Source organism: Elephantulus edwardii, unplaced genomic scaffold, assembly GCF_000299155.1.
Source record: "Elephantulus edwardii isolate Elephantulus edwardi_28Jun2011 unplaced genomic scaffold, EleEdw1.0 scaffold00002, whole genome shotgun sequence".
Lineage (NCBI taxonomy): Eukaryota > Metazoa > Chordata > Mammalia > Macroscelidea > Macroscelididae > Elephantulus > Elephantulus edwardii.
In genome coordinates, this window is record NW_006399752.1 from 9,754,040 (window position 1) to 9,779,290 (window position 25,251).

At 37.0% G+C, this 25,251-nt stretch overlaps 1 protein-coding gene across 1 annotated transcript in view; it reads left to right on the plus strand.

Moving 5' to 3' along the window:
• The window catches only part of TBC1D32 (TBC1 domain family, member 32), a 319,433-nt gene that overhangs the window by 125,298 nt on the left and 168,884 nt on the right, over positions 1 to 25,251 (plus strand). The window contains exon 22 of the mRNA XM_006878990.1: positions 14,238 to 14,326. Coding sequence (XP_006879052.1) covers positions 14,238 to 14,326 — 89 coding nt within the window. The remainder of the gene's footprint in view (positions 1 to 14,237; positions 14,327 to 25,251) is intronic.

Here is a 25,251-nt window from a genome sequence, read left to right on the forward strand (position 1 = left end):
TTATTCAATTAAGTGCTAAAAGACTTTTATTAAGGATTTTTAAATTTTCTGGTCACTTTGTCTTGTGTATTGTTTATATGGATATGGATATATATGTTACAGCTTGCTCGGCTCCACAATCAACATTCTTTTAGCATCATCAGTCAGGAAATCGAAAGACGAGTTTCACTGGAAGAATTTGCTGTCAGGGACCTCTCTAGAGTACTGAAAAGCAACAATATCAGTCTAGTAACTAAGGTGTGCCTAATCTAGGCTATGGTCTTTGAAGTTGCTTGCTTTGCATTTGATAGCTGCACAATGACTAAGGATGATAGAAGAAGAGTTGATGCCATTGAATTGTGGTGCTGGAGAAGAGTCTTGAACATACCATTGCCTGCCAAGAAAACCAAGTTTCTCCTTGGAGGCTAGGATTTTCGAGTTATGTCTTACATACTTTGGGCATGTGGCCAAGAGAGACTGGCTCTTGGAGAAGGACATCTTGATTGGAAGGGTGGAAGGCCAGCGCAGCAGAGGAACATCCCAGTTGAGACAGATTGAGACAGTAACTGCGGCAGTGGAGTTGGTGTGCTGGAGTCAGTGAGACTGGATCAGGAAAGGGCAGAGTTCAGAATTGAAGTACATAGGGTCACAGTGGGGCACAGGTGACTTGATGGTACATAACAACAACAGAGTGTGTGTGTGTGTGTATTTGAAATGTATAGTTTTCTCTTTAAATATTTTAACCCAAGCTAATCCTAGGTAGCTCTGGTGGCCTAGTGTTAAGGAACTGCTTTGCAGTCCCAAAGGCACATGGTTCAAATCCACCACCTGTTTTTTGGGCGAAAAATGGTCACTCTCCTTCTGTGTAATTAAGCTGCCTGTGAAAACCCACTGTAAGGTCAGCTTTCAATCCTAAAAATCCTCAAAAAGCCTGCAAAACAGATAAATCGGGTGGCTGGACTTTATAAATAAGAATGTGGGCTCAAGATTGGAGGAGGACTCGTCAACAACCTGCATTATGCAGATGACACAACTTCACTCGCTAAAACAGAAAACTTGAAGAGTTCCCAGAAGAAGTCAAAGATTGCACCCTTCATTCAATATGGATTTCATTTCAACAAAAACCCAAAAATCCTCATGTCACGGCCAATAGGATGGAGAAAAGACTGAGGTTGTTAATGATTTTTGTCTTGCTTGGATCCATAATTAACACCAACAGTCTTAGCACGGCAGTCACAAAATCAAAAGACGAGATGCGTTGGGAAGATCTGCTGTCAAGGATCTCTTCAGAATGCTAAATAGCAAGGATGCCCATATAGATATTAAGGTGTGCCTGATCCAGTCCAAGGCCTTCTCAGTTGCTTGCTATGCATCTGATAGCTGGACAGGGACTAAGGGTGCCAGAAGAAGGATCGATGCCTTTGAGTTGTGGTGTTGGGGAAGAGTGTTGAACATACTATGGATTGCCAAGAGAACAAATATGTCTGCCCTGGAGAGGGTGAAACCACATTGTAGGCAAGATTTTAAACTTCCGTCTCACATGCTTTGGACATGTTGCCAGGATGAACCAGTCCTTGGAGAAGAACATCATGCTTGGAAGGGTGGAGGGGCAGTGCAGGAGAGGAGGACCCCGGAAAAGATGGAATGACCCTGTGACTGTGGGGTCAGGTGTATCAGAGCTGGTGAGGCTGGCTCAGGATAGGGCTAGAGTCAGAGCCGTTGTTCATAGGGATGTTGTGGGTCATAGTTGACTCAATGGCACATAACGAAAATCATAAAATTATATTTTTAAACTTTGAGAAATTTTTCTTAATGTATTTGAAAGGAAATACAAAATTAGGTACCTCTGTCATTATATTTGTTTTAGATTATCTTTTCATTTTTACTTGTAATATTCAGAGTATGTCATGATGTCACTTATGATTCGAACACGTAACACATTGCTGCACACTTTTAATTGACGACCGTGCTTAGAAACACATTTTTTCTGTGTATTACCGTCATTTGTGCAATTAATTCTGTGATTGATACTTCCTCTTTCCTAAATCAATTCTATTTTCTATTTTTCTGTCTCAGCATATGACATAATTATCCATGCAGCTGAAAAACCACACACTTGAAAGTTATCCTTGAATCTTTTCACTGCTTTATCTTAAATATGTAACAAATTGCCACTTTATAGATTTTATTTCCATAATACCTTACTCTTAATCATTTTTCCATTCCTATTAAGACCATTCCAACTTATACCCTAATTTCTCCCCCATATTACTTGAGAACCAATGATTCTTTTTCTGCTAGACTCAGCATATAATTTATTCCTCCTGCTAAATTACAATGCCTCTTTAAAGATTAAAGGTAGATATAATTATTTTGATGTTTGAAATCTTTGTTAATTTCTCTTTCCCTTTAGGCCTGATGCATACTCCTTTGCATGGTTTACAGATTCTCATTACTTTTCAAACCCTTCTCTCTTTTTTGTTATTTGTTATGTAAACACGTTGCCACAAATGACAGCAAATGTGTTTCTAAGCACGGCTGTCAGTTTAAAAAGTGTGCGGCAACGTATCCATAGTCTTTGGACAAGGTGGTTTCTTTCTTTGGAGTCTGAAATGTGTATAAACTTGCATTTGACCACACAGATTCTCTTCATTGTTTCTAGGGTTTTACTTTTCCTGTGAAGTCCTGCTTGTTTTCAGCCACCTTTCTACTCAGTGTTTTTCTGAATGTACTTTTGTAGGACCTTATTCCATGCAAAAAAACGCTGTCACTGTATATTTACTTGTGGATTTTTCTGTCTCTTAATAGACTGTAAACTCCACAAAATGCAAAACTCTTAATTGTCTTTAGCACTGAAAATTACAAGTTGTTTTCTAATACTGTAAGCATTGTAGATTCTGAGTAAATAGTTATGGTTAAAATGAACTCAGTGCTGTTTATAATTACATACAGGCTGGATTTTAAAATGAGTTGAATCTTAATAAATTAGATAACTTTTTTTACTGTGCAATTGTTTTTTTATTATGCTAGTTTATTTACAAAATTTGAATATATTGTTTTTCAGACTAAATTTTTCCAATTTCCCTCACCCCCCACCCATCAAATTGTACAACCCCATGATTAATAGTCCTACACGGATACATCCTCACCCCTCTATTTACACTCCCACTCCCTGCCTTATATCCCCATACTCATTCTACAATAACGATTTTTATACAGTATTTATCCTTATGGGGCAGAGTTAGGCCATTCAGCATAATACTGTCCAGTCCCTTCCAAGTTAGACAATAATTTACAAAATCATTGCTCCTGCATTCTGTATAGTGCTCCATTGTGTGAATCTACTACGACTTCTTAATTCATTAATTTGTGGTTGGACATCTAGGCTGTTTCCATGTTTTTGTGATGGTGAATAATGCTGCTATGAGCACCGGTGTACAAGTCTCTATTTGTGCTTCAGTGCTCATTTTTTGGGGGTGTATTTTTGGAGTATATTCCAAGCAGTGGAATACCTGGGTCATATGGAATTTCTGTGTTCAGCTTTTTTGAGGAATCACCAAACTACCTTCTAGAGTGGTTGTTACATTACACAATCCCACCAACAATGTGTAAGGGTTTCTATCTCACCATATCCTCTCCAACATTTGTTACTTGCTGTCCTGTTAAACATTTCCACTGTTAGTGGAGTGAGATGGTATCTTATTGTGGTTTTGATTTGCACCTCTTATTGCCAGTGATTTGGAGCATTTCTTCATGTGTCTGTTTGCCATCTTCTTCTGTGAAAATTCTTTCCATGTCGTTTGTCCAATTTTGTAATTGGGTTATCAGTCTTTTCCTTATGGAGGCCCAAGAATATTCTGTAAACTTTTGATATGAAACTCTTATTTGAAAGAATATTACCAAATGTTTGTTCCCAGTCAGTAGATTCTCTTTTCACCCTGTTGTAAAAAGTTTTTGATGAACACAGGGATTTAATCTTTAGAAGGTCCCATTCATCAATTTTATCCTCTTCAGATTGTACATTTTTGGCTGTATTTGGCAGTTTCATTATACCGTAGACTAGGGCTTCTAAGTGTTATCCCAGTTTGTCTCTTATGAACTCTGTGTTCATTATACCAAAGACTAGGGCTTCTAAGATTTATCCCATTTTGTCTCTCTGAACTGTATGGTTTTCGGCTTTACTCCCAGGTCTCTGATCGACCTTGAGTTGATTTTTGTGTATGGGTTAAGATGTGTATCCCATTTCAGCTTTCTGCAGGTAGCAGTCTAGTTTTGGCTGTACCATTTGTTGAAGAGGTTGTAATTTCCCGATTTGATAGCTTTGATTTCTTTGTTGAATATCAGTTGACCATAAATAGTTGAGTCTATTTTTGGGTTCTCAATCCTGTTCCATTGGTCACTGTGCCTGTCATTGTACCAGTACCATGCTGTTTTCGTTACTACTGCTGTGTATTAGATTTTGAGGTCAGGGAGAACTAAACCTCCCACTTTATGTTTGTTTTCAGAAGTGTTTTGTTTATTTGGGCTCTCTTACCTCACCAAATAAATTTGACAGTTTCCCTTTTGATCTCCTTGAAAAAAGAATTTGGTATCTGGATTGGGATTGTGAAGAACATGTGGATTGCTTTTGGTAGGATTGTCATTTTCACAATATTGAGTTTTCTTAGCCATGAACAGGGCACATTTTCCCATTTCTTTAGATCTTTTATTGTGTCTTGCAGAAATGCTTTGTAATTTTGTTTGTATAAGGCTTTTGTATTTCTAGTTAGGTTCACCCCCAAATATCTCAATTTGTGGTTGGCTTTTTTTTTTATTAGTTTTAATAAACGCTTGCAGAGATTTTGGATTTCCATTCATTTATTGTTGTATTTTTTTCTCCATGCCCACCCCTACCCCCAATTTACTCTTCTCTTTGAAAAGTAAAAGTCTTTCATTGTTATTCAATCCCTTCCCCCCAAGTCCACTCCACTATGCTTCCTTAATTCTGGACTTCTGTCGTGATAATAATACCTAATCATATGTCGCTTTTAAACAGTTCTCTCCCTCATCTGTTTCAATGCAGTATACATTATTTATTCCCACTTTCTTAGTTTCCCCTCAACCCCAATCTCAGTCTGTTTTACAACAGTTGCACTATGCAACATTTGTTGTTTTGTGACTGAGATACTGTGGTTGGCTATTGTGAATGGTATTTCTTTCTCTGAGTTCCCTTTTTTTACTGTAGAGGAATCCTACTGATTTTTGGATATTGATCTTATATCCTGTCCTCTGCATTATGTCCCTTTCCCAGGAGTGCAACATACCCAAAATATTTCAGATGAAGCTTCAGAATCCTTGCCTCTAAGAAGCAGCCTGATTTTAGCATCTCCAGGACGAACCTGTTTGTTCTCCTACCAGTCCATCATTGTATATCCTGTACTCTTTTTTTTTAAAAAAAAATCTTTCTTTTCTTAAAAAAAATTATTTTTCATTTCAGTGAGAATTTACAGAGACTTTGGATTTCCATTCATTCATTGTTTGTGTATTCTGTATTCTTCTCCAGCACCACAGCTCAAAGGCATCAATTCTCTTTCTGTCATCCCTAATCATTGTTTAGCTTTCTGACGTGTAGCAAGTAATCCCTAATCATTGTTCAGCTTTCTGACGCATAGCAAGTAATTGTGAAGCCTATTTCCTGAATCAGGCGGACCTTTCTTTCTAGGCTGACATTGTTGCTCTTCAGTACTCTGGATAGGTCATTATTAAAAAAATAATGCTTATATCACTGTCTGACAGCTAATCATAATAAGAAGGAAGTAGCTGGTGGTATAGTCCATAAGGAGTGGTGCTAATAATCTGAAAGTGGTGCTTCTGCTGGTTTGAATCTACCAGCTGCTCCCTAAGAGAAAGGTGTCTAATCACCTTCCATGTGATTTCCATCTTCGAAAACCCACTGGAGGGTCAGCAATAAGCTCTGATTCAACAGTAAAACGTGAGATTAATATTTTCTGCTTGGAACTTTCTCCATATGAGAGGACATAGGACTGCTTGCTCTTCATTGTTGGCATCCTTACTCTTTCCACCAGACAGGAGAGAGTCCTTCTTTTCTACCTCCTTATGTCTGGTGACCTACCCTCTCACCTATTCCATTGTGGCTCTGCTAATCCAAAGACCAGCAACTCTGTAGCAGTTCAGATCCACCAGCAATTCTGCAGGAAATGGATGGAGTCTTCTCCTTTGCAATTTGTAGACTTGGAAAACCTACTGGAGAGATTTAAAAAGTCCAAGCAATGATCTTGATTAGGCTAGGTTTGTTGTTGTTTTGCGCTATCCAGTTGCAACTCACAGCCACCCTGTGTACAACAGCTATGAACCCTGCTCTATCCTGTGCCAACCTTATTGTCTCTGACATACCTAATCCATTATCCTAGGCACTGAATCAATCTATTCCATCTAGGGTCTTCCTTTATTACAGTGTCCCTCCACCCTCCCAAGCATGATGTCCCTCTCCAAGGACTGGTCCCTCCTTGACACATGCCCAAAAGATGTCAGATGAAGCATCAAAATCCTTGCTTCCAAGGACAGCCTCGTTTCATCCTTTATTATGAACATGTTTGTTCTCCTTGCAGTCATAATCTATTCAGTACTCTTCTCCAGCACCTCAAAAGCATCTCCTTTTATCATCACTATTCAATCAAAATTCACTTTCAGAAGTACACCCACAGAGATATCAAGGCATTATCCTTAATGGTCTAACTTTGTGCTTTCTCAAGGAAAGGTGTCATATAGAAAAAAAACCCCCAGACTACAACATGGCCATTAAAAGAAGTATGCACAGTAGACATTCAAATATATATGTTTGTACTGTCTCTGACTCAGTATTTCATAAAAAAATTTTGAGCATATTATCAGATTGAACAGTATCTTTAAAAAAGAAAGCATTTCAGAGTATATTTTGTAAGTCCCAGAACTTACTTAAATTAGGTTGTTGCTAGGAAGCTGCTTTGTGATACAGGAAAGTGATTGCCTTATTGACACTCATTGTAAGGCTTAGAAGCGAAGCTCTCTACAAGGCAGGCTTCCCAGGAGTTTCATTTTCTTCCCTAAGTGGTGATCCATCAATGTAATCCTCTTTGAAGAAGAAATTATTTACCGTAACATTTGTTCTCTGGAAATGCATTATCATTGATAGATCGCTGCAATCTACTCTTCCATTAGTTTGTGGTAATACATTCTCTATCATTTTTATTCTTACAGTACGTAGTACTTAGACTGAGAAGTTGAACTTGAGAGTCAGAAGGCATCAGTAGCTATTTAGTAGTCTTAGTTAAGTATTATATCTAGATAATGGAAATTTCACAATCACCTATATTTCAGTCTGCTAATGAAGAAAAATCTATAGTGATCTTTTCAGAAAGGACCAAACATAGAACCAATCACCGGCCTCTCTTCTCAGAATGACGAAAGTTAGTGTTGTGTAATAAATCATTCTAGATTATCTGTGAAGTTTTACTGTTAAAATGATGATAATTCATGTTTCAAAAGTTGTAATATTTACAGTAGGTAACTAATACCTACCTACTGGAAGAACTTCTCAACTCAAGCTCATTGCCATGAGATCAGTATTAACTTATAATCAATCATCCTTTTGGTTTTTGGAGGCTATAAATCAAATGGGAGGAGATCGCTTGACTTTCCCCAAGAGAGCTGCTGGTCGATTTCCACCTGCAGGCCTCTAGAGAAGCATTACCTTTGGGTTAGCAGCACCACTTCCTGCAGAGCTCCCAGCGAGAACTGTGCTTTTCAGAGTACTTCATTGTGTCCAAATGCTGGAGTAATCACACGTGAACTTTTGTGGCTATGACTGAACCATTGTAACTAAATTAAGACTGTCAGGATGGTGAGATTATGAAGAAAAGGGAAAGGGAAGAATTGGACATTTAAATGAGTGGTTGGAAACATGAATGAGAGTAGCTTAATTCAGGTAGTAATTTTTGGAACAAAGAATGCCCATGTAAGTATTACATAACAGCAGTTCATTTTACTAGATGGCAGTCTTTTTTATCCCTTATTGATAGGCAGTTTATTTCATATTTACTGTTTGTAAGCCCTCACAATAGTATTATTGTTATATACGTGAAATACATATTTAAGATAATGTAAAAAGAGCTAGCGCACAGTGGGGATGGCCATCGCTGACCTTTAACAACGTCACAAACCGGAACTGTCCCCAGCAACAGGATCAACAACACAAACCCAATTCCCAGGAGGTCAGACATGTCCTCGACGCTCCCACACCTTTGTCGACTCATCTCCAAACCAATTTTACAGCTTTCCTGTGTCCAAAAGCCAATATGATAGCTCACAGACCACACAGAACTCCATCTGTGAAGTCAAATGGTTATAATACAGATTAGTAGCAGAATACAGACAGGAGAGATTCAGAAATATGCTGCCAGGCACCTCAGCCTTGAGCTTTCTGGCTTTAGACCAGCGTTAAAAATTTTGCAGTTTTGTGAATTATGATGCTCCATCTCCAGTTGTCCAGCAAATGTGGGTAATTAGCTCTGACTCAAATGGTGTAGCAGTTCCAAGGTCCCGTCTCATGTCAGGTCTCTGGGGTTCTGTGCTGTGGCTGCTATGTCTCCTGCCTCCGTAGGCGCTCTTATAGTTTGCCTGATGCAAGAATCTCTGGGCCTGAAGGATGATTCCTTTCACTTGCTTGCTATTTCCTGGTAGTGAGATTTCTCCTTCTGTGTCTGAATCAGCTCAATTTAATGGCAAGATTAGCCAGTCCCTTGTGGACTGGTAAACTAATCAATCCCCTTATGGGTTGGTGACACTAGTAACTCTCCTTGTGGATTGATAAAAGTAGCCAATACCCTTGTGGGTAGGCTAATGTGCTCTATTTACATGTTCCTGTTCATTCTTTTTGCAAAGTCAAATTCAATGGCTAGAGAAGACATTTTGAACAAATTTCACAGATACCTGTAGTAAAACTGTTGTTAATGCATGCGTGTGTGGTATAATTTTGCACTAGTGAAATTTACACACAATCTAGTTTTGATGTATCTTGATTGGTACTTTCCAACTGTTAAGTTGGAACCATCAATTATTTTATTCTCTTTATATTTCTTCATAATATATTTATACCATCACCTCCATGTTGTCTGTTGTTCCTTGGATAGTGTAGAACTGCTCCATAGTTTTTGTGTGTGCAAGTTGTGTATCAGACTTGTCTTTTGAGGCACTTCTAGATAGGTTTGAGTTGTCTGCCTTTCAATTTGTAGTCATTCTTTTAATCATTTTAATAAACCAAGGATGTTCCCTATAATTTACATATTATTCCGTGTCTTTGAGTTCTGATTTAGTGACTTTTGAACAACAGAACAAAACATTACGAGTTCTGTTTCTCCCTCAATCATTGCTACATGTGTGCCCATTGTTGCAGGCTCCATGTCAACCATCCCTCAGATGTCTCCTTTTATTTGATTTCCTCTACTTTCACAAGCATGATGCCCTTTTCCAGTTATTGGTCCCTGTTGGTGATGTGTCTAAAATCACACCTTTTTTGCTTCTAGAAGCTTTCTGGCTGTATTTCCTTAGGACAGATTTGTTCTTCTGGGAGTCCATGGCATGTTCAGTTTTCTTTGCCTGTACTACAATACAAAGGTGCCATTTTTTCCCTATAATTATATTTTATTAATTTTCATAAACTTTTACAGAGATTTTGGGTTTCCACTCATTCATTGTTGCACTATTCTCTCTACCCTCCTCCCAGTTGGTTCTTGTCCAAATGCCACAGTGCTTGTCAAAGCCAGTTCTGATTAATCTTCTTTGTCAGTGTGTCCTTTGCCATTCCCTATCACTCCTCCCTGAGAGAGACTTCACCCTGAGTCATAAGGAAAAGGGGACGGCGTATTCTCTTAGCTACTTCCTGCTGAAAAGGGACGCTGTGGGTTTCAGGGTGAAGATCTTCTCTCACTACTCTAAAGGGCCCCTTTGGCAGTAGGAAACACATAGACTATTATGGAGATTGATTTTGGAATTCAGATGCACTCTTATTGATTGTGCTTGGCTGTACATGTACATATCCTTCAAGATGTATCATGGGGGTGTTGCAACCTAGAAGACACAAATTTGACTAACAAGTTATAAGTACATGAGTCCAAAAATTATGGAAAAGTAAAAGAAAAGATTCTTTCATTGTTTTACAAACCCTCCCCCAGGTCCCCTCCACCATGTAGCCCTCGCTCTAGTCTCCTGTGATGACAGAAATACCTAGTTATATATCTCTTTTAAACGGTTCTCTCCCTCCTCTGTTTCAGTGCAGTATACATTATTAAACCCATCTTACTCAGTCTCTCCCCAACCCCAAGGACAGTCCCATTCTACAACAGTGGCATCATGTAATATTTGCCCTTTTGTGACTGGGATATTTCACTCAGCATAATGTTCTCCAGAGTCAACGATTTTGAATAATATTGCATGAGTTCCTTGTTTTTTAATGCAGCATAGTATTCCATTGTGCGAATATACCACAGCTTCTCTAGCCATTCGTTTGTTGATGGGCACTTAGGTTGCTTCCAACTCCTTGCTATTGTGAACAAAGCTGCAATAAACATGGGTGTGCATATATCTGCTTGGATGTCAGCTATGGTCTCTTCAGGGTATATTCCCAGTAGTGGAATTGCTGGGTCAAATGGTATCTCTATTTGCAACTTTTTGAGAAAGCGCCATAGTGCTTTCCACAAAGGTGCCATTTTTATTTGGTCTTCATTTTTTTTTCTTCTGGTTTTCACATGAATCTTTGATGACTGAACATAGTATGGTTTGGATCAGTGCACCTTAGTTATCAAAGTGATATCTTTGCTTTTAGTACTTTAAAGAAGCCTTTTACGATAGATTTCTTAATTGTTTCTTATGAGTATTGTTGGTTAATCCAAGACCAGTGAAATTCTTCATGACTTCAGGTTTCGATTTATCATTATGATGTTTACTAATCAAGTTCTACGGACTTTTTGTTTCTTTTTTTTAACATTTAAATGAAATCCTCATAAAAGCTGTAGTTTTTTAAATTTTTTTTTGTTTTGTCTTTTTATTTTATTTATTTATTTTTTTTTAAAGCTGTAGTTTTTTACCTTCGTCAGTAAGTACTTCAAGTTTTGTGTCATCTGTGTATCTCAGGTCACCTGTGAGACTTGTCAAATTCTAATCCTTGCTTCTTAGATTATTTGTATTGCACTTTGCAATTTTAAATCAAGCAGGACCCCCTTGTTCTGTTGTAATGATTCCTCTTGATCCTTGCACAGCTTCTCAGTGAACATAATTAATTGTTCAAGAATTCTCAGCTTTTGCTGTTGCTCATAATTTAGTAGATCCACACAAATAAATGGCTCAATGCACTCGATAAAACTTCAATTAACTTGTTTCTTGTTTTCTGTTACATCAGCTACTCAGCAAGGATGTCCCTTGTTCTGTGTCGAAAATAAACTTAAATTTCTGACTGTTCTCAGTAGTTTTAAAGCTATCTTTAGCAAAATTTCCTAGCATGTGATATTGATCGTATTGTTTGTTAACTTCCATAATTTGTTTGATCTTCTTTCTTAAAAAGGACATGAATGGACTTTTTTTCAGGTGGTTAGCCAAGTATGTCTTTTCTCCATTTCTTGACGTTAGACAAGTAAACAATTTTAACATTGCATGTGTTTGTTGAAACATCTATCTCAGTATCTCATCAGTTCCTAAAGACTTGTTTTTGCTAAGGCCTTGACCATTGCTTACATTTCTTTCTTTAATATCATTAGTTCTTGATTTTATCTTGTTTCCTGAAATGGTTGAACATTGACCTGTTCTTTTTTTGGTACAATGACTGTGTTCCTTCCATCTTTGTCTTTTGTTTTTCCTCCCACACCATAAAATCCTCCAAAATTGTAACTATAAGCTTGTCTTTTCATTCTTTCAACTTGAGAAATACAGATTGTGTTCTTCATGTTAGTTTTATGATTCCAGGTCTTTGTTCATTTTATGCTATTACTTTCTCTTCTTAAGCTGCCCTTTGGATTTATGTCTTCAGCTTTTTTACATCACTGTTTCTTTTGTTTTCTTTAACAAATTTGTGCTCAGGGGAAAGCTTCAGAGACTTTTCTAACATTCATTTTGATCTTCTCGTTCTTATCTTTTAATGAACTTTTTGCTTTCTTCATGGATGTTGACCTGTCAGAGCTTTCTGGTTTTCAGTCACTAGCATTTGTTGTATCAAACCTGTTTTTGAATGGTCTCTAAATTCCAGTGGGAATGTATTCAATATTATACTTTGGTTCTTGTGCACTTGCCTCAGTTTTCTTTAGCTTCATTTTGAATTTGCATGTAAACAATTGATGGTCTGTTTTGTAGTCTGTCTTGGTTATATCTTGAATATTTTGTCTTCTTGTCACAGATGCAGTCTATTTAATTCATTTTAAACAATCAGAGAAGCCTACTTGTTGAAAAAAAGTGATTTCTGATGAATAAGTTATTGGTCTGATAGAATTATTTGATCTTTGACACTATTTCGCTAATTTGGTATTTTTCAATGATGTAGATTCTTTGTAAATACTTCACATTTGAGTATTCAGTCTTTATTTCTCAAATAATTTATATTATTTTGAAATTTTATTATATCCTCAGTTTTGTTTCTACAGTTCCAGTTACTTTTGCTATACTATGGTGAAAAAAAATATGAAATGAAAAATTCCAGAAATAAGCAGAGCAAACAATTCGCAAATTTTTAATTGTGTACCATTTGAGTAGCACAATTAAACCTTCTACCATATAGGTCCATCCTCCCCAGGAAGTGAATCATCTGTTTGTCTATTATATTTACTCTATAGATGATGTCTGCTTATTTGTGACATTGAGTTCAGCATGGCTCACAGTGGACCCTGTAGGGATTCCAAGGTCCTAAATCTTAATTAGAAGTGGCTGCCCGTCTTCCTCCTTTGGAGTAGCTGCTTTATTTCAAGTGTTGACCTTTTAGCACAGTACTACACACTGCCACCAGAGCATCTCTTGCCAGCCCCTTCATCACTTAAGTACTTGTCTTGGTTATCAGGTGACCTGCCATAGTATCGCAGTGCTTGTGTTCAAGTAACTTGTATTTAATATTGCTCTATTTTATTATTAGTAGTTATTACTCTTTTACTGTGCTTAGTTTTGAAATTAATTATTGTTGTAGATATCTATATATAGGGGAAAACAGTGTTTGATGTTACCCATGCTTTCAGGCAATCACTGGGACTCTTGCATTGTATTCCCTGTGGATAATGGGGGACTACTGTATTTAAATGACTATATGCTATGCATACAGTTCCTAAATGAGATATAAATTAATCTTACTAAATAATGGGTATAAAACTACATTTTTTACTAAAGATCTCTGATGCTGCAGCAGCTAAACAGTTTGCTGCTAATTCAAAGGTCTGTATTGAAACCCACCACCTACTTCAAGTGCAAGACTTCCTGGTGATGTACTCCTGTCAAGATTATAGCCTAGAAAATTCCCTGAGCTATGTCTACCTTATTCTGCAGTTGCTATGAGTCAAAGTAGATTAGATGGCATATGACTATCACCATCCCTCTGACTGACTGTTAGATTAACTCAGGAACTTTTACAAATCCTGATGCCCAGGCCACACTAAAGATGGCCACGTCACCTCCAGACCCATTAATTCTACCTTTTTTTGGGTGGAACATAGTTGTTGGTTCTATTTTGCAGCTCTGTAGTTGTTTTTGGTATCAAATTATGTTTTAAGAATCACTAATCTTTGAACTGTGGTGTTGGAGAAGAGCACTGAACATCCCATGGATGACCAAGAGAATAAACCGCTATGTTTTGGTAAGGGTATAGCCAGCATGCTCTTTGGAGGCAAGAATGATGAGGCATTACCTCACATACTTTGGACGTGCTTCTAGGAGAGGCTGTTCCTTGGAGGAGGACATGACGCTAGGAAGGGAAGAGCTTTAGTGAAGGAGAGGAAGACCCTCAGCAGGGTGGATTGACCTGGTGGCTGCTGAAACAGGCTCTTGTGTGTCAGGAATTGTAAGGATGGCACAGGATAGACTAGGGTTCAAATCTTTTGATCAGAGCGTTGCTATGAGACATTTTTGACACCATGGCATCTAACAAAAACAACAAAAATCTAAATACATACTGCTAATTTAATGTTATGACATCGTTTTATTTTTGTTTTTCTTTTTTCTTAAAAAGTACAATCTCATTCTATATCTTTCTTTCCTAGGACATTATTGATAGACTTATTATTTTGAATTCTGAAGCTAAGATTCATTCTTTATTTAACTATGAACAATCACACATCTTTGGATTAAGGTAAGATGCTAACTATTACGTTAGATGCTGTTTTTTGTGTTTCAAATAATTTTATACATTTGCTTTGTGTACTTTATAGACTTTAAAATAAATTAATTGTATATGTAAACTTAAAGGTACTATAGTTTTCTCTACATTACAAACAAAAAATATAATTGTTGGCTTTTGTACAATGGTCTTTCTCTGCATTTATCTGCTGCATTACTATAGTGCCTTCTACTTTTGCCCAATATAACACAGACATTTGGGAACTATTCCATTTTGCTGACTCTAAACTGGAGTTTTCTTGAGTTGCTGTGGAATTGGACTCCTGCCATAGTATAATCTTCAGATAGGTGTGCAAATGGATGATTCACCTCTTGGCCCAAATATTGCTCTTTTGGTTTCCTGAGATTTAGGTTTTTCTGGTTTAGTTTATAATCCTTGAGATTTCCTCACCCCCGGCATAATCATATAGAAAAGAAATCAAGCTTTTGGTCTCAGAATATTTATAAAATGTTTATTAACCTTTAATTTTGTAGAAATTTTACATACTACTTTCACCCATTAATTACTCCTGTTGAAAGAAGCTCATTTAAAAATGTCTTAAGATCATCCTGGTTCATGATTTTTTTTTATCTCCTATCTGCTAGCAAAGAGTTGTGGTGATACAATGATGAAGTGTTTGATTACATTACGTTATATGAAGTGTTTGAAAATATTACAAAAAAGCCATTCAGTGGAACTTACTAATTATAAGATTGGAGTTCAGACTAACTAGTGGCTCCATGGGAGAAAAGATTTAGCGATTTATACCTGCAAAAATTCTAGCCTAGTTAACCCTCTGGGGAAGTTCTGCTCTGCCCCATCGGATCTTTAGGAATGAGAATCAGTTTGACAGTATACACATCAATAACAACTGCTAAAGTAACATTTTTCAGTCTTGAAGGACTCAGTGAAGGTGATCTACCTAAGAAATAGAACAACTCTTTTTTTCTAAATTTGGAATTCCCTGATGATAATATATTCTGCAGATCCAATACTTAGGTTCATTTTCAAAATATTAATACCTGAGCTTCATCTTGGGATTTTCTACTTTTAAAAACAGCTATTGAAAAGTTGAAACTACTGTAGTTCTTTTGGCTGCTGGTATGCCCTTCATCTATCTCAAAATGTATTTTCATATTACATTTTGGCTTTCATTGTATTACATCAGATAGACAGCATAACAAGCATCTATGGAAAACCTTACAAAAAAGCCATTCAGTGGAACTTACTTTTGTAAGAACAAATATTTTTCAGAGATTTATAGCTATGAAATATAAAATTTGGTTTGGTGCTATTGATAAATTGAGTGAATACCCTTAACATCTTTCCCCCCATTTATTTTCTTTCTCTGAAAGAGTACTACTTTTCTGTAATACTCTTGGAAAATTAACAGTAGAATTTTCTTAAAGCTTATAAAAAACAAAGGTTGGCATGCTCTTGGGAATAAAGTATTTTTACTTGCATAATGCATATTCTCTCATAATTTCCCAATGCAATTAACTCTATCCTATAAGGTTTAGGAAATTTACCATCTCTTGGTGATATAAGGAACTCTGGTGTCCTAGTGGTGAAGGAGCTGTACTGCTAACCCAAAGATGCTTAGTTTGAATCCTCCAGCTTCTGTGCAGGAGAAAGATAGTCGGTCTCCACCTATATGATTTACTGCCACTGAAAATCTGCCGGAGGGTCAGTGGTGAGTTAATTCCCACTCAGTGACATACAACAGCAAGCACAACATGTGCATGTGCTTCCATAATATCCAAATGAAGTCACGCTGTACTATAAGGTCTAGATAATTTACCATCTCTTTGTGATGTGAGTGGTGCCCTGGTGTGTGGTGTATTGTGCTGTCTACCAAAAAGGCATTAGTTCAAATATACCAGCAGCCCTGGAGCAGAAAGATGAGTAGTCTTTTCTTGTTAAGATTTACAGCAGTAAACACTGGAAGGAGGGCCACTTCTGATTTAAAATTGACTCAATAGGTGTGAGTTTAGTTTTGTCATTTTTGTTACGTAATAAATGTAAAAAACCAACATGTTATTGTTAAGTACCACTGAGAGCATCATGACACAAGGCAACCGTGTCAACAACAGATATGAACCTTTCCTTATTCTGTGCCATCCTCACAATCTCCACCACACTTGAGCTCATTTTTAAAGTCATTGTGTCATTTCATCCTGTTGAAGATCTTTTTTCTTTCTTGAAAACTCTGTTTCCCAGCATACTTCTTTTTCCAGGGACTGGCCTCTCATAGCAGTGAGCCCAAAGTATGTGAGACAAAGTTTACTGTCCTTGCACCTAAGGAGCACTCTAGATGTACTTTCTCCAAGACACATGTGTTGATTCTTTTGTCAGTCCATTGGATATTCAGTACTCGTCTCCATCACTGTAATTCACCGACATTGATGGTTCTTTGATTATCCTCCGTCACTGTCTAAATTTCAGTTGCATTTCAGATTCATCCAATTTCTCAAAAACAATGCATTCAAATTGTGCAAATAAACTAGTATAAAAAAGAAATAATTAGAAAAAAATTAAATTATTGGAAATACTATAGGTTAGATAAGATACACCTTAGTCTTTAAATTGATATTCATGCTATTTAGCACTTTAAAGAGGTCCTTGACAGCAGATTTTCCCAGTGCAACACATCTTTTGATTTTTTTTTTTCTTTTCTTATGTAACATCTCTAATGATACTAATTACAGCAAAATTTTCACCTGGAACAACCAACTTATCCATTCAAGCAACTACATATGAAACACAAATAAGATCTTGATAAAGAACTTAGACACTAAAATTGTTTCCTGACTATTGCTATGATGACTGTTGATTGTGGATGTATGGTAAATCAATATTGAGAGTATGTCTCCATTTTTCTTCACCTTTTCCTTTATGCTGTACTAGAATCTATTTATGCTGGGAATATGAGTCAGTTTGCTCACCTTTTCCTTTCCGATGTGCTAGGTCATGCGATTACCTGATTCAAAATGTTCAATGCCAATCCCTTTCATTTCCCTGATGCCTCGTATGTCAATAAGAATTGATTTTCCTCGTTTTGATTTTGTGTCATGATGGAGAGGAGATTGAGGTTATTAACAGCTTCATCTTGCTTGGATTCATAATTAAAACCCTTGGTATGGGCAGTCAGAAAATAAGGAAAATGGAGTGGGGAAAATCTGCAGTTAGGGACCTTTCCAAATTATTGAGGAGTAGTGATGTCATTTTGAAGATTAAGGTGTGTCTGATTCAGGCCATGGTCTTTTCAATTACTAGCTGTGTATATGAGACCTGGACAATGAATAAGGATGACAGAAATAGAATTGATGCCTTTGAGCTGTGGTGTTGGAGAAGAACACTGAACATTTCACGGATGGCCAAGAAAACAAATAGATATGTGTTGGAGAGGATGCAGCTAGAGTGCTTTTTGGAGGCAAGAATGATGAGGCTTTGCCTAATATACTTTGGACATATTGCTAAGATGTGCTGTTACTTGGAGAGAGACATGATGTTAGGAAGGGTGGAGGGTGGCAAAGGAGAGGAAGGGCCCTCAACCAGGTGGACTGACAAGATGACTTCTGCAGTGGGCTCTTGTGTGTCAGCAAGTGTGAGGATGTAGCAGGACAGTACTATGTTCAGATCTTTTGTTCATAGGGTCGCTATGAGTTGTATTTGGCTCAGTGGCACCTCACAACAACAAAAGTATGTCAGTATTTATGCATTCCATTTCTTTCTTAACAAGGTCCAATTTTCCTATATTCATACTTTTCATGTTCCACATTTCTTCATGCACTATACTAAACACAGAGATTTCTGGTGGCCTGGTGGTATGAAGCTGCACTGCAATTCCAAAGGAACACAGTTTGTGTTCTCCACAGGAAAAAGATGAACAGTCTTCCATATACAGTTAACCACCTCTGAAAATACACTGGAGGGTCAGCTGTGAATCAGTTCCAATGTTGTGGAACATAATAACAACAATATAAAATATTCTGAGCCTAACTTTTTCCAGTGTCTCTGGAATCTGTCATTTATGTCCTTATTTACAAATTTAGTGCTCAGAAAAAAGTGACATCGCTTTCTGAGGAAATGGCTTTATTTTAGCTTCATATGCTTTTTCATTGACTATACAAAGTTACTTGACTTTGTCTATCACAACAAAGTGGCTAACTAAAAAAAAAAAAAATAAAAAAGTGGAAATCCCAGAACACTTGATTGTGCTTATGTGACCTATGCTTGGACCAGGAGGCAGTTGTCAGAATAAAGCAAGGAAATACTTCATGGTTCAAAATCAGGAAGGGTGTACACCAGGAATGGTCCTATCTCCACATCTTTTCAGTTTATACGTGGAACAGATCATCTGGGAGGCTAGGCATAATGAGGAAGAATGTAGCATCAGGATTGGAGTAAGACTTATCAACAACCTGTGTTAAGCAGATGACACAACTTACCCTGCCAAAATTGTGGAGGAAGCACTTGCTGCAGAAGGTCAAGGACTGAAGTCTTCAATATGGATTGAAGCTCATCATCATGAAAACAAAGATTCTCACCACTAGGCCGATTTGTAGCATCATGATAGTGAAGAGACTAAGATTGTTAACATCTTCAGTTTGCTTGGCTCCACAATCAATACTCTTGGTTCCAGCAGCCAAGAAATCAAAAGATGAGTTACACTGGGAAAATCTGCTGCCAGGGACCTCTCCAAAGTGCTGAAGAACCACAGTGTTCAGAGCTGTTGTACCTAGGGTTCCTATGAGTCACAGGTGACTCAATGGCATATAACAACAACAACAACATGCGTACCATGTATATGGATCAGTAGACAGGCATTTGAACAATATAAAGGTACATAACACTGTGGTTTCTGATTGAAAAAGATCATGCTGAGGTTTATTAGAGACATTAACAGGTTACAACTCAGGTTGGCCAAAAGATACAGTTTCTTCTTCATGATGACTTCTTTTATTTTTTCCTGTATTATTTTTGTTTCTTTGATTTTTTTTTTGTTGTTTTGATTTTTTTCCATTCATGGACATGTCTTTTAAAGTCTTTCATTCACATTGTGTTTCATTTAACCATTCCTGCACATTGTGTTTTATATGATTAATTGTTGTTGGTCTATGTGTCTTTTATCATCCTTTCTTTTCAAGTCTCCATTGAATCTTTTCTGTACCTTTCCTCCCCTCCCCTCTCACCACTTGCTTCTCGAACCCTAGTGATTTCCCTCTTTCCCTTTCTCTACTCTCTTCCTTTTTCCTCTTCCTCTTTTGAACATCTTGCTCAGTTACCCTGATATTTTTATAATAATGGTCTCATCAACAACCTACATTATACAGATGACTTAGAGTATGTATTAAAGAAGATTAAAGACTATAGGCTTCTCCATAGTATACACCACAACACTAAGACAAAATTTCTCAACTGTAAAGGTAACATGATGATAGATTGATAAAAGATTGAAGTTGACAAGGACTCTATTTTGCTTGGGTCCATAATCAAAATTAATAATAACACCAATCAAGGACCTTCCCCCACCCCCCGATCCTAGGGAGTGAGTCCATATCAAAAGACTCAAAGGGTTTTTAATGTTGGTGTGCATACAGTAATTCATATACATTATGTTTCATTTATGTACTTGGTGTTTTATACATGTACTTTGTACATTGTGTTTCATATAAGCATTCATATATGTTATATTTACTATTAATTGATTACTATTGATCTATGCCTAGTATTAATCCATCTTAACCATCCCCCTGAATCTTTCCTATTCCTTCACCCTCTCCTGTCTGCTCACTAAACTCGGCTATCCTAGTGTTTTCCACCATTTTCTTTTTCCTGATTCCTTCTCTTTTCTGACAGGTATGCACATCTTACTCTATTATCCTTTTGTTTTTGCAATAATAATAATTTTATGCAGTATTTGATTTTATGAGTATGAGGTCACTCAGCATAATGCTCTCTAGACTCTCCCATGTTATATAATACTTTACAAATTATTGTTCTTTAGTGCTGCATAGTATTCCATTGTGTGAATGTACCACAATTTCTTAGTCCATTGTTTTGTTGATGTGAATGTGTGTTGTTTCCATTTTCTTACTATTGTCAATATTACTCTGACTATTGCTGTTGTACATATCTCCATTTGGGTCTCAGTTATAATTTCCTTGGGGCGTATTTCTAGTAGTGAAATAGCTGAGTCATGGGATTTCTCTTTTCAGGTTTTTAAGGAAGCGCCAAACTGCTTTCCAGAGTTGTTGTACCATTTTACAGTATTACCAGTAATGTGTAAGAGTTCTATTCTCTCCACAACCTCTCCAACATTGATTGCTTGCTTCCTGTCCTGTAAACTTTGTTGGTTCTGCTGTGGTGAGATTGAGATGATATTTCATTGTTTTGATTTGCATCTCAAGACTCTCAACCACGTAAACTGACTTAGTGTCTCTGTCAGTGGACCTTAGTGTGTCAGTTAGTGTGAGGATGGCACAGGATAGGACATGTTGTTCATAGGGTCACTATGGATCATACTCAACTTGAAGACACCTAAGAACTACAACATTTATGCTATGGGCTAGGGCTTCTACCTGTGGTCCTTTTTGTTCTCTTATCATTCTTATGGTTTTGAATTTTGCCTCCAAGTCTCTGATCTCCCTTGATTTGATATTTGTGTATCACATAATTTGTGTGTATTTTTTTCCGTTTTCTCCAGGTAGATAGATGTGCAGTTTTTCCAGCACCACTTTTTGAAGAGGATATTATTCCCTAATTGATAGTTTTTGATGCCTAGTCAAATACCAATTGGCTATAGGTGGTTAGGTAGATTTCTGGATTCTCAGTTTTATTCCACTGATTGTGTATCTGTCATTGTACAAAGACGAGGCTGTATTGGTTACTTCAATAGTAGGTTTTGGAGATCAGAGAATATTATTCCTACTATTTCATTTTTATCACCAGATGTGCATGAAGTGGCACCAAAAAGTGATGGTTTTGGGTTCTTTATGTACTATCCGAACCTGAGGCCTTGCAGCTCATCTGAGCCAGCTAAGAATACCTGACACTTCCCTTTTACAGTAAGAATGGAACCTCTATTCCAAACCCCTTAGGCATCTCAGATCCATCTTAAGTAAGTTGAACCCCACTCCATACCAGACCCTACTAACCCATTAGTGAATAGAATGTGCATGTATTATCTAACCAAAATAATCTCAGTGTCAAACAGCCATCGCTGAGAACCACACCTCCTTTTGCTGTCTAGACACGTCTGATTCACAGCAGTCCTGTAGGATAGGTTAGAATTGCCCGTAGGATTTCTTGGGCTGTAAATCTTTGAAGAAACAGACTATGGCTTTTCCCCCTCCCCTTCCTCTGTGTTCTTGAGTTCGAATTGGTGATCATTTGGTTAACAGCTATGTACATAACCAGTTGAAAACAATGACCATGTTTTAAGCCCACGAAAGGCAGCAGTTTTTATTGCTGAGCGCCTGTCTGTGTGTCTTTGGCTATCTGCTTCTCCACAGCTCAAAAGGAAAGACCCACAGGCTTTAAATCCATAGTTTAACCATTGAACATGGCAGGAAATAGCAAGCTGCCAATTAAATAACAAGCATTTTTCTTTTTTTGCAAATTCTCTTACTGTGTTAGATAATCAGGAACATACTATGATAGGCTTGGAAGCAGGAGTGGCATCCACTTCCTAAACAACATGCCTCCAGAAACTCCATGAGCTTTGATAAATGTGGTAGTTGTAGAGAGGCTTCAGGCCTTTTGTTCATAGAGTTGCTATGAGTCGTGCTCAACTCTAAGGCAATCAACAACAACAATATTTCATTTTTATTTTTCAAAAGAATTTTGCTTATCCATGATCTCTTTCCAAATAAACCTATCAATTAAATTTTTATCTCTTGGAAGAATGAATTTGGTATCTGTGTTGGGATTACTTTAGAAGTATAGATTACTGTTTTCGTATTGTCATTTTCACAATGTTGAGTCTTTCTCTCAATGAACAGGAAATATTTTTCATTATTTAGGTATCTTACTGTATTGTGTAGTAGTGCTTTGTAATTTTCCTTATAAAAATCTTTTCTGTTTCTATTTAGGTTAATTCCTAAGTATTTAGAGTTGTGATTATCTATTGTAAATGGTATTTCTTTCTTCATTTCCTTTTTTCTGCTTTGTTGCTATAGAAAAATCCCACTGAATTTGTATATTAGTCTTGTATCTTGCCAAAGATACTAAATTTATTGTCTATTAAATTGGTCTGTTAGATCTAATAATTTTATTGTTGTTGCATTTTTGGTGTGTTCTTGGCAAATAATTTTATCTGGATATAGTGACAGTTCTACTATTTGCCAATTTGGATGCTTCATTTCCTTCTTTTGTGCTATTGCCCCAGTAAGTACTTCCAAAACAATATTGACTAGGAGTGGTCATAAAAGACATCCTTGTTTGGTCCCTGTTAGCAAGGGGAATGCTTTTAGTATTTCTCCATTACAAATGATGTTGGCTCCTGGGTTTACATATATACTTTTCATTATGTTCTGAAAATTCCTTTCTATTCCTATTTTGTTGAGTGTTTTTATCACAAAGGAGTATTAAATTTTGTCATCTTTTTAAATATCAACTCATAAGAATATGTGGTTCTTGTCCTTTTTGCTATGTTACTGTAATGAGTTACATTTATTGGTTTTTCTTATATTGAACCATCCTTGTATACCTGCTCTTAATCACACTTGGTCATAATGAATTCTTTTTTATATGCTTTTGGATTCTATTGGTCAGGATTTTGTTAAGGATTTTTGCATCTATGTTCATGAGAGATATTGGTCTATAATTTCCTTATTTTGGTTAATGTCTTTGTCTGGTTTTGGTATTAGGATTATGCTTCATAAGATCACTCAGAGAGTGATCTTTCTTTTTTTCTACTTTTTGAAATAATGTCAAGGACTGCAGCCTTCTATATGAATTGAGGCTCAATATCAAGAAGACAAAGATTCTCACCACTGGGTCAGTTGGCAGCATCAGGATGGATGGTGAAGAGATTGAGATTGTTCACAGCTTTAGTTTGCTTGGCTCCACAGTCAACATTCTTGGCACCAGCAGCCAGAAAATTAAAAGGCGCATTGCCATGGGAAAGTCTGCTGTTAGGGACCTCTCCAAAGTACTGAAGAGCAGTGGTGTCTCTTTGGAGACTAAGGTGTGTCTGATACAGGCCATGGTTTTTGCAATCACTTGTTATACCATGAACTGCTAAGAAAACAATCAGATTCATCCTAGAGAGGGTTAAACTGGGCTGCTTCTTGGAGACAAAGATCCTGAGGCTTCATCTGACATACTTTGGACATGTTGTAAGGAGAGACCAGTCCTTGAGAGGGTGGAGGGACAGTGCAGGGAGGGAAGTCCCTCTCTGAGGTGGATTGATTCAATGACTGGGGTAATCAGGAGGGTGTATTGGAAACAGTGCGATTGTTACAGGACAGAACAGAGTTTAGGGCTGTTGTACATAGGGTCACTATGAGTCATAAGCGACTCGACAGCACATAACAGCAACAACATATGTGGAATTGGTGACAGTTCATCTCTGAATGTTTGGTAGAATTTACTCATTAAATCCTCTGGGCCAGGACTTTTAGGGAAGGGTAGAATCTTTTTGAGACTTGCTTTTTTTGTGTGTGTGATGAGTCTTAATGTTTTACATCTCTTTCTGTGTTTATCTGGATAGTCTGTGAGTTTCCTGGAATTTTTCCATTTTCTCTAGCTTTTCAAATTTACTGGATAGTAACATTTCATGATATTCTGTTACTACTAATTTAATTTCAGCTGAATCTCTTGTGATGTCATCTCCTTAACTTCTTATTTGTGTTCATTGTCTTCTCTTTGTTTTCATTTGTTAAGTTTGCAAATGGGTTGTGTATTTTAGTAACCCTTTCAAAGAACCAGCTCCTAATATTGACAACTTCAGTTGTTTTTTCTTCTCTATTCCATTGATTTCAGCCCTTGTCCTTATAATATTCTTTTTCTAGAGGTTGTGGGATTATTTTATTTTTCTTTTTCTAAATACTATTATGTTGATTTAAGTAGTTTATTGCTCCTTATTTATTTATTTTTATTAAATTTTATTAATTTTAATGAGCAATTACAGAGATTTTGGATTTCCATTCATTCATTGTTGCACTATTTTCTCTACCCTCCTCCCCAGTTGGTTCCTCTTTTTTTTTCTCCCTTGAAAGTCTGTTTTATTTGTCCCATTGCCACAGTGCTGTCAAAGCCAGTTCTGATTAATCTCCTTTGTCAGTGTGTCCTTTACCATGCCCTATCACTTCTCCCTGAGAGAGACTTCACCCTGAGTCATAAGAAAAAGGGGAGGGCATATTGTCTTAGCTACTTCCTGCTGAAAAGGGATGCTGTAGGTTTCAGGGTGAAGATCTTCTCTCACTACTCTAAAGGGCCCTTTGGCAATAGGAAACATGTAGACTATTGTGGAGATTGATTTTGGAATTTAGAGTCACTGTTATCAATTGTGCTTAGCCATACATGTTCATATCCTTGAAGATGTATCATGGAAGTGTTGCAGCCTAGAAGACACAAATTTAACTAACAAGTTATAAGTACATGAGTAAAAAATTAAAAGCAATAATATTTCAAGTAGAGGATCTAACAGTGGCACAAATCAAGTTCCAGAGGGAAGGTAGTTCTTAAAATGAAAGGCTTATTGACTAGTACTTTGTCTATTATAGTATAAAGGTTAGGAACCACAAGATGTAGGGGCTCAACTATGTCATTTATTGTTCGTAATTCCTGGACCATATTCTATCTACCACTGGGTTGTTTTACAGCTTGGAAGTTCACATGCAAGGCAGGGGTGAATTAAGGAACTGCTTATGAGGTTTTCTGTCAATTCC